Raw genomic sequence first — 15,374 nt, 5'->3', positions numbered from 1 at the left:
AGAAAGATAAAACTATGCTTATAGGCTTACTTTTCATGAAGATATAATAATGCAACACGTTGTATGTATTTTTCTCTCAAAGAAAGAGAAGCAGTTATTAAGACTCAGATTTTTATAGTAGACTATTGAACTGTTGTCTCAGTATCATTTCTGGCTTCCAAAAAAAATTAAAAACTAAAACCCTTCCAGAAACAATTCATGACTATATATTGAGATTTTATAAGGAATCTTAAAACAATTTTTTTTAAATGTTTATTTTTGAGAAAGAGTGGAGGACAGAACACGAGTTCTGAAGGGCAGAGAGAGAGAGGGAGACACAGAATCTGAAGCAGGCTCCAGGGTCTGGGCTTTCAGCACGACACGGGGCTCGAACCCACAGACCGTGAGATCATGACCTGAGCCGAAGTTGGATGCCCAACCGAGCCATCCAGGCGCTCCTTATAAGGAATCTTTAATTACGTGTTTTATGATCTATTTCAGAGTTCTCACTCCATGACTTTTGAGTGGGTGTGCATATGCTTGGGAGAATCATTTTACACAAACATTTTATATTCTTGCAAATTTTTCCCTTACATTCATCCTGTAGCTTAGAAAGAGATTACTCACTTGGAAGAGAAAGTACTTCCAATTATTGTATTTTATCTCCATTAATCTTGAAAAATAAAGGTTAACTGCCCCTCATCCTTTCCTTCCTGACACTACCCCCCCAGTGTCTTCCTTTAGGCAATAAATGGTACACTTGCCCAAGAAGAATACTCAAATTTAGCCATTCATCTTTGTTAGTTTATGAAAAGCAAATGTACATCTGACATGTAGTCTGCAGGTCATAAAACTGCGTGAGATTGACACCTTCTGAACTAATCAGCTGGAAATGCATTTTTACAAGCCTCTCTGCTAACATCAATCAGACAAGGAATCTCATTTTCAACAGCCAAGATGCAGGGACACACAGTTTGTTATTCTTCTGCAGAGTTTATCAGTAACTTGCCCAGGCAACTGACGGATGGTTATGAATCTGGCTCCCTGTAACTTGGGAAAACATTTGTCATTCTTTGTACTTAGGGCTATCTAGTACAACTCAGTTGATTACCCACTTGCCCAAATGTACAGGGTAGCAAAATTGTCTTTGTGGAATAGCTTCTCAAAATCATTGAGATTCCAGGTAGTATCAGGAATATCAGGTCAGCTTAAATTTGTATTTGTGTAGACATCGTCTCTAATAGAATTAATCATAAAAAAATCTAAAGAAAATCAGAAGTGCTCAAAACCCCCTGAATAACAACTTCAATTATCTGCTTACATTATTATTCATCATTATTATTCATTATTATTATACATTATTATTCAATTATCTGCTTTACATTAAAGCAGATAATTTGGTTTATGCTCTGTCCGCTCAATCCTGAAGATTCTTGCTTGGTTATCATTTTAAAACATGTTCTCATCTTACCTTAGGCTTCCATTGGACTGTAACAGTGGGTGGCAAACTTACTTTGCAAAGGGCCAGAGAGTAAACAATTTAGGCTTTGTTGGCCATGCAGTGTCCCACACTGTTCAGCCCCACCTTTATAGAGCGAAAGCAGCCATAGACATTATGGAAATGAATGGGTGTGTTCCAATAAAACTTTATTTACAAATACAGGCTTTGGCCCACAGGTCATAGTTGGCCAGCCTCTGGTCTTGCTTTAATGTTTCTACCCCAGCCTATTTCCTCGTGCTCTTCAAATCATTCTTGACATTGTCTTGGGCGAATTTAGACAATACATACTTTGTCAGATTATTAAAACTTCTGATTCCAAGTCTCTTCCTAGGTTACTTCTACGCTGGCTTTATCCTGCTTATCAAAACTCACTTTCTTCTTTCAGCGGCTATGGATACTTGAACCTGTTTTTTTGTTTTTTTTTTTGCCTTGGTTTATTTTTTTAAATGTATTTATTTTTTAATATGAAATTTATTGTCATATTTGTTTCCATACAATACCCAGTGCTCATCCCAACAGGTGAATCTCCTTTTAACGAACTTTCTGTTTTTACTCAAAAGATAATGTCCACCGCCCCTCCCCACAATATTAGGAAGCCCCTTTCCCCCATCCAAGTTAGAGGTAGAGATATAAATTATAAATTAAGATATAAATTATTCTGAGGGAATTTATCCATAGACTTCAGAATTTTTGAAGTGTCCAGGTCTACCTTTCATTACCTTTCTAAGTCACCATTCTGTGAAACGCATGAAATTCGTTTATGACGGAACTGGGATCATGTTTGTGTCTCTGTCTACTCTTGTTGTTCTTCTGTATCAGTGGTCTCTTCACGGGTTTGGTCTCTATGTTCATGTATGTCTCCAGGCTGATCATTCTTCTGTACTTCAAATCTACAAACGGCCTTCCAGATATTTCCATTTGGATATTACACAGGCATCAAAAACTTAGTGCATCTAAAGCACATCTAATCTTCTCTAGATGTGCTGCTTTCTTCTGTATTTCCTAGTCCAGTGAATGATTCCATCATCTATCCGTCCAGTCTCTCCAAGTAGAAACCTAAATGTCTTCCTTGACTCCTCCCTTCCTTTTCTCTGCACTGAGTCAATTACCAGGTCCTTCTTTCCTTCACCCCAAATATCTCTTGAATCAGTCTCTTTCCATTTCCTAGAAACCAGCCTTCAAGCCACCATCGTGGTCCCTTGACAAGATCTCCACGACATTTTCGTTTCCCAAGTTCCAGGCGTGTCTCAACTCCTCATTCTCTACACTTCAGTCTGATGGTTTCCTCTGCCTGGAGACCTTGACCTCTCTCTACGCCCTTACCCCCAGGCCCTTGTCCCAATTGCTTCAGCCAGCAGCTCAGACAATGGCTTGGGAAGCTCCTTGAGAGCTGATTGAGCTCGCCATCATATCCCCAGTATCTAGTACCCTTCTTGGCACTATGTCAGCGCACAATGTTTTTCTGGAAGGAAGGGAAGAATGGATTCGGTTCCTACAGATAATTAGATTGAAACAGGTCAAAATGATGTCTTAAAGGGGAAGCAGAGACACCTTCCGGTTTTATTTGCTCACCCTTCTCTAACCCCCAGTACTATGCTAATCCTTGAATTCTGGTTTCTTTTTTTATCCCAACAGTTATTATTTTAAAATAGAGGTCTTGATTAATTGGACATTAACCAATCCACACAGTTATAAAAAGCATTAGAAGAAACGTATGAAACACTATGTATAATCTTACAAAGGAAAAGGCCCTATTTATTTTTGAAGACACACAGCCCAGAATTCATAAAAAGGTTAACCTTATAAAAATCTGCCTCCTACCAAGGAAAACTTCTGCATGATGAAAGATGCCTAACATCTGCAACACACCCAACAAAGAATTTGTTAAGTAACATCTACCAAAATACTTCTAAAAATTAAAAAAAAAAAAAAAAAGTCAAACAACTACCAGGAAGAAAACGGGCCAGAGAAATAAATAAACAATTAGCAAAAGAGGAAACACAGATGGCCAAGAAACATAGATAAAGGATCATCAATCCAGCCAGTAATTAGAGCAATGCAAATGAAATTAATAAAGATGGGAGTCACTTTCACCTGTCAGACAACATTCCTATTTTTCACTTGTTGGACAGTTTTGTTTCTGTACAATGATCACCTGCAGACCGTGGGCACAGAGAAATAAGCACTCTCCTTCTGATGAAGCTCATAGCGGCAAAACCCACATGCGAGCCAATTTGGCCACGAGAATTAAAAAGCTTAAACACCCCTCCACCTAGAAATTTCGCTTCTTAACATCTGCCCAAAAGAAATATTTGTACATTTACATAAGGATTTATACGCAGGTACACACACACACACACACAGATTCACTACAGACTTGTCTTTATACCAAGAGCGGAAAAAAACCCCAGCAACACGAGGTTATTGCTAACACTAATCACAAACGGAATAGTGGTAACATTAGTGACTACAGCTGTGTTTCTCTTACAAAGAATAAGGTACGCCTCTTCGTACTTACTGGCTGAAAAAAAAATCTCTAAGGTTCTTTCGCAGAATCAAATTTAGAATAGCACTAATCCCACTTAATTTTAAAACCATAAATGTGCCTATAAATTCATGGAAGAAGGAGGAGAAATATGCACAGCAAGTTGCTGACAGCAGTTAACCGTTTGAGAAATGGCAATTCGCAAATTGGCATTGAGAAAGCACTGTGTGTATACTATGGTTACTACCAAAAAATTAATTCGTTAATGCAGGGTTTTTTTTTTTTTTTAAGTCTATCTTTTATTTTGAGAGAGAGACAGCATGAGTGGGGGAGGGGCAGAGAGAGAGAGGGAGTGAGAGAATCCAAAGCAGGCTCTGCACCGTCAGCGCAGGGCCCGACGTGGGGCTCGAACCCACGAAGCTGCGAGGTCATAACCTGAACTGAAAACTGAGAGTCCGACGCTTAACCGACTGAGCCACCGAGGTGCCCTCTGCAGAGGTTCTTAGGGTGGAGACGTGTAACACGGAGACCTGTTTCTGGAGAGGTCCCGTGCACTGCCCGTTTCTACATTGCGAAGCCTGACGTGGCAGCCGCTGGTAATGGCTGTGAAACGAGGGTGGACTTGGAGTTTCAGCCTGTGTGCCTCTGGCTTTCCTCCGCCTCTAAAACTTATTCAGAGATCGTGGGAAAACCTCATGTTTCTCGTACACTATCAGGAAGCTACTGGGAGCTTTGCTTCGAAGGGTACAAGCTGGGCTTCTCTTTCCTTGAATGTGGTTTGCTTTGCTCTAAAAATTCTGTGGGGAGTGAAAGGGTTCAGACAACCTGAGTCTCTCCTAGAGTCTTTCAGACTCATACTAATTTGTCCCCCAAATCATGATCCACCAGGAAAATACATTTTAATGCTCTGAGACTCTGAATGCCGTTCTGTGTTCTGATATCTAGAATCTTTTCGGGAAGTACTTATGATCGCCTGTAATCCCTTTTTTTCCTTTTCCCTTTCCTTTCCTCTCTTCCTCCCTCCCTCCCTCCCTTTTTCTTCTTCTTCCTCTACTTTTTTTTTTCATAGCTATAGATAATTTTTTAACGTTTATTTACTTGTTCTGAGAGAGAGAGTACGAGCAGGGGTGGGGAAGACAGAGAGGGAAAGAGAATCCCAAACAGCCTCTACAGTGAGCAGAGCCCAATGTGGGGCTCGAACTCACAAACTGTGAGATCATGACCTGAGCAGAAATCCAGAGTTGGACACTTAATTGACTGAGCCACCTGGGCACCCCTCTTCTTTATTAAAGCCATTCCCCCCTTTCTTCCCACTTCTGTTACTCTCTCTTTTATTTATTTAATTTTTATTTGAATATGTGTTTGGAGAACACAACAGTCTCATCTTCCTGCTAGAAGTCTTTAAGATTCTATTTTCAAACATTTCCTATTTTCACTTGGTAATCTCCAAACTTAGACGGCTCCTGCCCATTCATCACACTCCTTCTGCTGCTTACATTAACATTTCATTCATTCTTCCATTTCTGTTTTTACCACCAGCACACTCCTACATTTCCTTGCAGTCTGAACCTTTCCTTTGTATTCTCTCTCTCATTACTGTTTTTATCTTTCTAATTTCCGACTAACCTCTACTGAGTTGTGCTTTCCTCTCCAATGTCATCAGCCTCCACTTAAAAAAACAAAACAAAACAAAACGAACCTGTTCTAGGTACCTCTTCCTGACACATCCCCAGAAAGTCATACTTCTGAAGGACAAAAACCCAAAAAAACTCTACCTACAAGTAAGCCGCATCACTGCTGGCACTGTATTTTGGCATATCACTGTTCTTGCATAAAGTTTAGTAGTTCTGTGCCCTCAGTCACCCAGTCTCTAAGAGAAGACTTGAGTCCCATGCTGTAAGAACCCACAGGGGACCTATCCACTAGAGGACCAGACAGGGAAGCAAGATGTCGGAGGGAACTAGTTAGAAAGATAAAAACATGGTAACAACTGTCAGAGATCACATATTTTGGAGAAATCACCTTGTTCATAAGTATCTTGAGTTTCTATGAAGGTAGACAGGATTGCCTTTGGCAAGATGTTGGCATTCCGAGGCTTGCATAGTGGGCTCACGCTATGGGGAGCCATTTAAAATCGAGAAACCAGGGGTGCCTGGGTGGCTCAGTCGGTTGAGTGTCTGGGTTCGGCTCAGGTCGCGATCTCACCATTTGTGAGTTCGAGCCCCGCGTTGGGCTCACCGCTGTCAGCTCATGGCCTGCTTTGGATCCTCTGCCCACCTCTCCCTGCCCCTCCCCCGCTCTTCCTCTCAAAAATGAATAAACATTAAAACAAATCAAATCAAATCAAGAAAGCCTCTACTGAGTGAGATTCTCAGTGGGTATGCTAGGTAAGGGCGAGGATGCTTATCAAAGTATGTAGGGGGAGCCAGAGAGCTGCTTTGCCAATCTTGGGCATGGAAAGCACTGACTTTTCTCGTTCTCGAGTGAGAAGGCTGTAATTTGGAGGGGGGCGGGGGGGGGGGGAAGAAGGAGAAAAAGAGTAGAAGAAGATCCTTCCTGGGATGAACAGGAATCTATTCGTTATATGAAATAGTTATTGGCGCGTATTCCCTGGTTATCCTAAAACTAAATGCTGTGGACAGCTATTAATATCCCTGGAGTGGAATCTGTTCCTTCTGTCCATCCAGCATCCATACCCCTCTCTTCTGGGGACAGAATCGCAACTTTCCTTTGGGCAGGGGGCATACTTCGGGCCGACGAGGGTCAGGCTCACACCCAGGCCGCAGTAACCACCCAACAAGGTTGTCTCCTTGTACTGGGGTTATCATGCTGTGGAATGTAAACGTAGAGCCGCTGGGGGTCATTCTGGGGAAGAGACAGTCAGACAGTGGTACCACCGTGGCACGGAGCAGAGCTGACAGATGAATTAGCCCAGATTTCTGTTACCATTGTGTCAACACCCAGGTGCAGTGATCTCTGAGTTTTTCAGTGATATAAGCTAAGAAGTGTTTCTTTTTTAAAAGCTTAAGTCCGTTTGAGTGGAATTTCCATCACGTGCAACCAAAGAGTCTTTCCTGGTGACAATAAGAAATACAAAGGCTATCCCAGCAGAGGGGAAGGTGAAAGCCTAGGGTACAGCCCGTGTTCCACAGCGGGGGGCCGTTTCAGAGGCTAATGGAGACACTCCAGAACCTACGGAATGAGGCAAAACAGGGTCCTGGTCTGACACCCCAGCCCAGGTCGCGCTGCACTTCAGGGCGACCCGTTCCCAGCTCTTCACCTGTCCTCTCTCTGATCTTAGCAACTTCACCATCAGAGCGAGTTCTGGGATAGGAATGGGCAACGGCTGAGCCCGAGGGAGGTTAACTTTGCAGGCAAAGGAAGAGTTGCAGAAGTCTTCGTAAGCCAAGGCCGGCCATGCACCGCTGATCCTTTGCTCGGAAAGCTTCCTCAGCGAGGGCAGGATCTAGTGTCGTGGTTTCCAAAGTGTCTACACGCTCCATTAGGAGATGTTATGGACAATTACCGCTCCAGCGACCATTCGTTTGTCATTTCCACCGGGTGACTTAAAAATCTTCTATTCCACACTCTGCCTTTGTCCAGATGATCTTCCCTAACAACCTCTATTTGATACCTGGAGCTAGATTTGAGAAGCATGTTGGGGAGGAGCCTGGTTGACTCCATTAAGAGTTGGGATCTTTGTCAGGGCCTGTACTGTAGGTAAAACACTGCCCTTAGTTCTGAAAGGCTGGTGGCCTTACATGCATGACAAGTGTTTGAGCCTTAAAGAAACCGGGTCCAACCGAACAGGAGAGTCACCTCCCACGACACGACCGTGTGGGTGTCAGGGGAGTGGCTAAAGATAGATTCCTGCAACCCATTTTATTGGTAGTCTCTTCCTTCCGGGCCTCCTGAAGAATTCTCTCGTAAGACTGCTGTCTCTTATGCATTTTAGAGACATAAAGGGGCAGTCGGGCTCTGTGGGCAAAGAGGAACACCTGTTTCGTGAGATCTAGATTTTGAGGATCCGCAGGCTTAGGCAGCAGATGGGTCAAGCCGGATTTGGTAAAGAAAAGTACGTTTTAGAGGGAAAGGAGGATGCTTGATCTAAGAAAAAAATGCCACTATCCCCCCAAATGTATTGTCCTTTCTAAAAAAAAAATTAGGTTTACTTATTTATTTTGAGAGAGACAGAGACAGCGCGCATGGGGGAGGGGCAGAGAGGGGCGGGGAGAGAGAGAGAGAAGCCCAAGCAGAGCCTGACACGGGGCTCGAACCCACGAACTGTGAGATCATGACCTGAGCTGACACCAAAAGTTGGACGCTTCACTGACTGAGTGACCCCGGGCGCCCCTCTAAAAATTTTTTCATGTATCTTCCTTCTTTAGTTCCGGGGATACTAAGCAATCTTCTTTGTTCTTGTGTCGTATAATGTTGCACAGGCTGAACTAGTAGCTATTTGTATGACATGCGGGCCAGGGCCAAATCAGCCTCGTCATCTGCTCTCCTTCCTCAGTCACTTAGCTACTTTCTGGCTAATTCATCGTCTGACCAACAGACTTTGAACAACGGATCTATAGCAGCACGAGTGAGCACACGTCTTGACATTTCAGGTACCGTCCTTATTTTAAACGTTCTGCTGTACTGACCTCACATCATGATACCGATAGCCCACGTACTGGCCAGCTTATGCGTCTTGACTCGTCTCTATTCACGTAGTCCCCGCTTCAGTTCAAACAACCGTGTAGCTTAGGTTATAAGGCACCCGGGTTAAGATCTCCGGGTATAATACAGCTGGCATTGAGCTACCTTCTCCCAAGATCAACAAAATTAGGTTAGGGACAGGAATACAAATTATAGGAGATAAGTAAAGAATCCACAAGAGGTCTTCCGTCGGCTCAGGTTTCTCCTTGGAGAGGGAAGCCTAGAGATAGCATGGTTTCATGCTAATGAGAATAAACAAAGGGGGAACAGGCCAATTCGCGGCTGATACATTTTGAAGCAAGGGAAAAGCCTCCTTGGCTGATAACCACACTAAAGAGTTGATTAGCCCCTGAATTACTCTGCCATGTCTCTGCAGACCCAGCCCTGCCAGTTGCTTCCCTCGGAGAGAGTCTGTAACCTCCTCGGTGCAATCTCCTTTTAGAAGACAAAACCTGGAATATACGATCAAGGAGGGAGAGAAGGTCTCTCCTCCCTCCCCAGGCAACAGAAAACAATGGGGCAGGGGCTTCTTGGGGAAAAGCAGGGAGGAAAGCTACCATCTGGGCTGCGGTGGGAGAGGATTAAGGCTGCCGTTCCTACAAAGCCCACGGTTAAGGGGGATCGAGGCGACAAGGTATCATTAGGCAGAAAAGGCTCTGAGGGCTAAGGACCACCATATCTATCAGGAGCAAAAGGAAAAGAGGCTTCGGCTTAAAATTGTGGCTCAAATTTCTAGATGGTCCAGGTTAAAAAAAATAGGGAAACCTGAAGAGTCTGCTAGCAACTAAGGGGAGAATGGCCCCCGTTGTCAGGAAGACAAGGCACAAACAACATTTGTTTGAGAATGGCGGTAGGCACAAGCTAGTGTGTGCGTGTGTGTGTGTGTGTGTGTGTGCATGCTGTGCCTGTGTGGGTGCATGTGTGTGTGTCCACATGTCTGCGTGCATGTGCACGTGTGCTTGTGTGTGAATGTCTGTGCACGTGCCTGTGTTTGCACATGTGCGTGTATGTCCACATGCCTGTGTGTGTATGTGTGTGCATGTGCGTGATGGGGAGGTTGAGGGCTGGTCCTGGTCACTCTGCTTCCTAGAGAACAGTAGTGAGGTCCACTCTATGCAGGAAAGAAAAGACTGTTAAATCTTCCCTGACAACCTCCTATGAATTTCAACGAGGCCAGATGAAAGCAAAAGGAAGACTGAGTAACAGCGGCTGCTACTTACGACTTACTACGTGTCTGCAGCATGCTAAGTACCTTGCATCCAGGCTCTCCCTCAGTCCTTGACCAAACTCTACTGTTGCTATTTTACAGATGAAGCAATTGTCAAGTCTCATAGGCACCGGGCAGAGTGAAGATCTGTCTCCTAAACCTGCACCTTTCCCCACACTCTACTGCTCACGTGGACATTCCCTAAAGAGCAGGTGGAACGAAGGAGCGGGTAGGCAACCATCCTCACTCACAGAGCAAGGGACCGCGGAGCCCCCGATAGGAACCGAATCCCTCCGAAAACTCAGTCCTAAAGCTATGCCCAAACTCAGCAGCTGTCAGGTGCACCTGCTTTCCCGCCGGAGAAGTAATCCCCAGCTCTCCCTCCTTATCCTCCCGAAATTGGAAGACAGCAGCACGGAGGACGGAAGGATGGGCGCAACAGGGGAAAGAATGATTTCTTAACCAAGGGCCTACACTGGGTGGACTATCGCGATTCTCTAGCCGGCTGTGACGTTTAGGATGAAAAGACACCGAGAACGCAGCTTCAGGGAGATTGTTTTCTTTCCTTCCTATTTGACTTTTCTCCACCCCCGCCTTTCATCCGAAGAGCTTGCGAAGTGCCCTGCATGTTTTGGAACGTTTAGTTATTAAAACACTGCCTGCGCTGTGGTGAGGAGAGTTGTCACCTGGAGGTGAGGCAAAGCAATGGAGAACAACGGACTTTATATAGTAAGCAGCGTGGTTCCCTTGCCTTTTCCCTGGATGAGAATCAGCTTGCATTTGTTTCAGAGAAAAAAGCAAAATCACTCTATCGGCGCGCCTATGGTTTTCAGTCCACGTCACGTACGGGGATCGGATTTTTTTGGCACCCAGGTAACTGTGTAACTTACGAACCCGCGCTCTGGCATGCGCTTGTTTTCACGCTCGGCATCTCTTACCTCCTTCGTTGTCCTTACTGTCTGTGCAGAGAGTCTCCATGGCCACATCACATCCCGCTCCTCTCCACCCTGGCTGGCAGACACAATGCCAGCCGTTTTGGTCCAGCGTGCATCTCCCATTACTGTTGCACAGACCAGGACAACCCTCTGTCAAAGGAGACAAAGAAGGAAAACACAAGCGATTTGAGGATTGAAAGTTTTCGCACCTAAAATAAACAGATAAGGGACACTTAGTGGGAACAGGCCTTTGTAAACAGCACAAATACTGTAATTGCACATGGATAGAAACAGCAACAGTCTCTAAGGAATCTAATTCTTATCCAAGTGGCATCTTTGATTGGCCTGACCCTTGAGACACCACTTACCTGTGCAGGACAGAAATATATGCGACAATCCACTAACTAGCTGCAGGCCAGACAAAATTAACTTAATTTTTTTTTTCCTTTGGCAAAGCAGCAAGGTTGATTGTATGGTGTGAAAAAGCACCTCGACAAGGTAATTTCAGAATCCCTGGCATAGATTTTCGATCTCTTGTAAACGGTAGTGGTCACTCATCAGGACGTGCCTTCTTAAAGCACCTCGTTGCTTTAAAAAATTCCCTCTAAATTCAAAAGCATGGAAGCCGGTATGAGGATGCGAACGATGTTAACAAGAGAACGTTAATTTTATCTGGCCTCAGAGTTGCCGTACCTTCATGTGAAATTACAGTGCATTAAATAAGTGCACAAAGTATAGGCCAGGATTGATGACTATACTTTATGCCAAGAGTACATTCCTTTTCACAGAATAAGCAAAGCCCAGGAAATAGTGAAGCAGCTTTAGCGTCTATTCTAACAAACATCAGGATTCAGGCTGCATACGGATGGGACAGGACCAACAGGATTTCCAACTAAATGTAATAGCTGTGCATATTTGATTACTTAGGACGGACAAAATGAAATACCATAAGGACCACAATAAAACATTGAGAGACTGAACAAAAACACGGTAGTGACGTGCTTCAAGACAGATAGCGAAGAGTGATATTTTGTGACAATCTCCCTAAGGCTTTTATGCTGTTACCTTTATATCCTATCTTGTCTGCTTTTATGGGCAAGGAGGGAAAATTTGGGAAACAATTAAAATAATTTAATATATCCAAAATCTATAATTGTTTCAGTCTAACATGACATTAAAAAAAAAAAAACAATTTTTGCCACTTCCTACTGATGATATCTGGCAGCCAAATGATCTGTTTATGAGGATGACACTTAGGTAAATTCTGGTCTCTGGTGTTCTGGTCTATGAGTGTGATGGGACACTGACAGAAACAAGGATAGAAATGCTCCAAAATTATAAGAATAATGGGCTATTAATCAGAACTCTTTGGAGTGAATTATTTATAATTTGGCACAAAATACATATTGGCCCAAAGTGCTTGCTATAGCCACTGGGGTTTGTTACCCAGCTTCTTATAATTAGAATGCTACTCTTGTCTCGGTGACGAAATTTAAGGGAACGATCTGTTTAAAGATGTTTGTTTTATGTCTGTATTAAAAGAATTATTCATATATCGGTTTCCCCTCCTCCACTGTGGCACTTGAAATGAAAATATCTCCAAGAGACACTCTGTCTCTTAAGATTAGAGCTAATAGACAGAAGAGTGTTCTGACAGTCTCTTGTGGCAAAATGAAATTATACTTATGGATACCATCAGGTCAGGATAGGATTAATTCTGCTGCTTCTTTTCTTTCAGACCATTACCATCTGCATTTATGGATTTTCAATACCTAAAAGGTGAATTTTCCTTCCAAACGTTTTTGCTTTGTTTTTAATGAAAAAGAAAGATTTAATCGTCCCACTGACAGGTGCCGCAGCTGACTGCACGCACCCAAGAGTTATTATATGAAAGCCTGGATATTGCCATGAATATTGTCATATTCTAATGAAAAGCACAAACAAGGAATAGAAAATAGGTAATCTGAGGAGAAAGGGGGAGGGAGTTTTCTCTTCTGAAAAAATATTTTCCACCTATTTCTACGAGAACTGAAGAGACGAGAATCTGCTGTTTTCTGCTGAGCCATGTTATCATTTCTGTTTTACGGGATGCACGGTAATTTTGTTGTTTCTCAGAAAATAACAGAACATAAATTATGATATCACATATATTTTGAAACATTTAGAAGAAGCCAAAGAAGTTTCCATATAAGGATAAATGAGATTGCTCTCAACATATATTATCCAGAATCTTCTTTAGATTGACAATTTCTTATTCTGTGATAAGAGAGTAAGCGTTTGTGATTCTTCAAGGCAGAATTTAAGGCTCGTTAGCTGAACTGCCAACAGCGAAGCTCTTAAGGCAAAGAAAAAAAAAAAGAAAGAAAGAAGCATAAACAAAAAACAGCAAATATACTGTTATCTTCAGTTTTTGGTTCCAGTGAAAACTAATGCTCTTACATAGGGATGAAATCTGTGATAACCCAAAATTATAAAAATGAGACACAGACACCGAAGTCTCAGTCCTTTAAATCCAAGGCATTTCACATAATGTAAGCCTCATTTATAATTTACAAAAATATGCATGAGAAACAGTCTAATTTCATACCTAGTATGATCTGATATACAGTTATATATAGATATATATGGAGATATGTCAACAAAGAGCAAGTATACAGTACCTTTAACTATCTTATCCAAATAGTGAGCTTGAGAAATTAAAAAGGAAAAAAAAGAACAGACAGACATTTCAGAAGTGTCACATGGGACAAGGAAATTTTCAGAATTTACATGCAAATTGAGTAGCTGCAGCCGACATAAGATTCACATCACACGACAGAGATGTACTTCATTATCTTCTAACACTGCAATATATCCACGTTTCAGCTCATGTGGTCATGATTCCAGGAAATACTCCGCATGTGCAAGGACAGTATGCAGGTAACACTACCTTTCCCAGATGCGTTGGAATGCCCCCACCCTGTTCCGTCTTGAGATTATCCTTTAATGGCTAAGTAGAACAAATGGAATTAATTCTTTGTACTTACGAAATTGGGAAATTTATGACGGCGAGGGCTCTTTTCACTAAAGAAGTTGGGAAATTTATAACTATGAGGGCCACAAAGAAACTTTTGGGGGGGGGTAGAAAATAATTCTAACATTTGCAAGTTCGTTTTTAGCAAAGTAGTTTCGTCAGGGTTGCACAATGAAGGGCGAAAAGGACGACGCGGGAGCCCTGGAGGAACCATATACGCGTGCTCTGATGCTGTCTTTCTTCAACCTGAGAGATGAACCCACAGAAATTGTGCTTCCCTCACCTTCTGTCTCGAATGACTTGTGGATTTACAGATTATCAAACTTCCGCGTTGAATAAACAAAAAAGGGAGGTTATTTTGAATCCTTAAGCAAATGGAGCAAACTTACTATACTATGACAAAGGCACGTGTACACTGTGCAGAGAATGATTACCCAGCAGCCCTTGACCACACAGCGGATGGGCAGTGACGCATCACATACGTGGTCAGTCCGTGAGGAAATACAGACTGTTCCAAGGTCCTGTTTCTTTTCAGGATCCAGCCTGGAATAAGCTGTTTCTCACAACCACTCTGTAGAAACAGTCAGGATTAAGACTGGAGTCTTTCACTGGACCTGTCCATTTAATCTTTCATGAGGTTACAGTGAGGCTACACCTTTTCTCTTGAACAGAGGCAGAAATACCTCTCTCGGGCTTCACCAGCAGAGAGACGTAATATATTCTTAATAAGCCTGAAATCTGCCTGCTTTGTCAAAATTCATACATCTTTAATGATCTAAAATTGCTTTTCAAAGATGCTTCTGTTGATTATTTTTCGTTACTGACACATGCAAGTGAAAACCGAACTCCTAACAGAATGATTTAAGCTCTAACGGTTTGGTAGTTCTGTCGTGTGCAGAAACAAAACCGTAAGCGCTTCTGACACATGTGTGCCCGTGGATGTAAAAGGATTCTTCATGTTGCCACAGGACTCCATTAGAGGCTTCTGAATTGCATTTAAAAATAAGTGTGTTCATAACTAATTGACAACATACTGCAGGGGAAATTAAGGCGAGGCAACACTCTCAGGTACTACTCGGAAATTATAACTTAATAAAACAATTCTATTTTCAAACGTTGAAACAAAAACGTACCATTGGATAACATCATTCGTGTAATTTCTCAATAATCCCTTCCGAACACTATATAATCTAGGAGAGCCTCATAATAGCTCCACTGATGATCTAAACAGAAACAAACTGCCTTTAAAAATTCTGGAGTTTCTGGTTCAGATAGGGTAGTACTTTTGGAGGAATTCTGAATTTATAAAAAGTCATCACGCGGATCTAGCTGGAGAGCTGTTTGCTTTTACACTGGGTCCACTTCAGTTAATGCAACCAAAATAAGGAACGTAATTAATTCTGATCTGGATTAGTAGTTTGAAAGGAGGAATGAATTATTTCTAATCCAGCCAATCCCATTATTTTAGCAAACAATCAATTACACAAAACAGTGGTTTGATTAAAAGTAACGGCAGGTTTCTCATCAGGTCAAGAGAACAACAAAAGTGG

The 15,374-nt window shown here is 42.6% G+C and overlaps 1 protein-coding gene across 17 annotated transcripts in view; it reads right to left on the bottom strand.

The window, feature by feature from the left end:
* TENM3 (teneurin transmembrane protein 3) overlaps positions 1-15,374 on the bottom strand; it is a 1,268,347-nt gene that overhangs the window by 70,083 nt on the left and 1,182,890 nt on the right. For 8 of the 17 annotated variants that reach the window (XM_027077054.2, XM_027077058.2, XM_027077059.2 and 5 more), the window contains 3 exons: positions 13,472-13,498; positions 11,877-11,897; positions 10,815-10,961 (listed from right to left, as the gene is read on the bottom strand). In XM_027077054.2, the coding sequence (XP_026932855.1) occupies positions 10,815-10,961; positions 11,877-11,897; positions 13,472-13,498 (195 nt within the window). The remainder of the gene's footprint in view (positions 1-10,814; positions 10,962-11,876; positions 11,898-13,471; positions 13,499-15,374) is intronic. The other 9 variants (XM_027077063.2, XM_053216259.1, XM_027077064.2 and 6 more) reach the window with 3 other exon arrangements.

The sequence above is a fragment of the Acinonyx jubatus genome, chromosome B1 (genome assembly GCF_027475565.1).
Source record: "Acinonyx jubatus isolate Ajub_Pintada_27869175 chromosome B1, VMU_Ajub_asm_v1.0, whole genome shotgun sequence".
NCBI lineage: Eukaryota > Metazoa > Chordata > Mammalia > Carnivora > Felidae > Acinonyx > Acinonyx jubatus.
The sequence above is the reverse complement of the archived record's forward strand: the minus strand, read 5'-3'. Positions and strand labels throughout refer to the sequence as shown.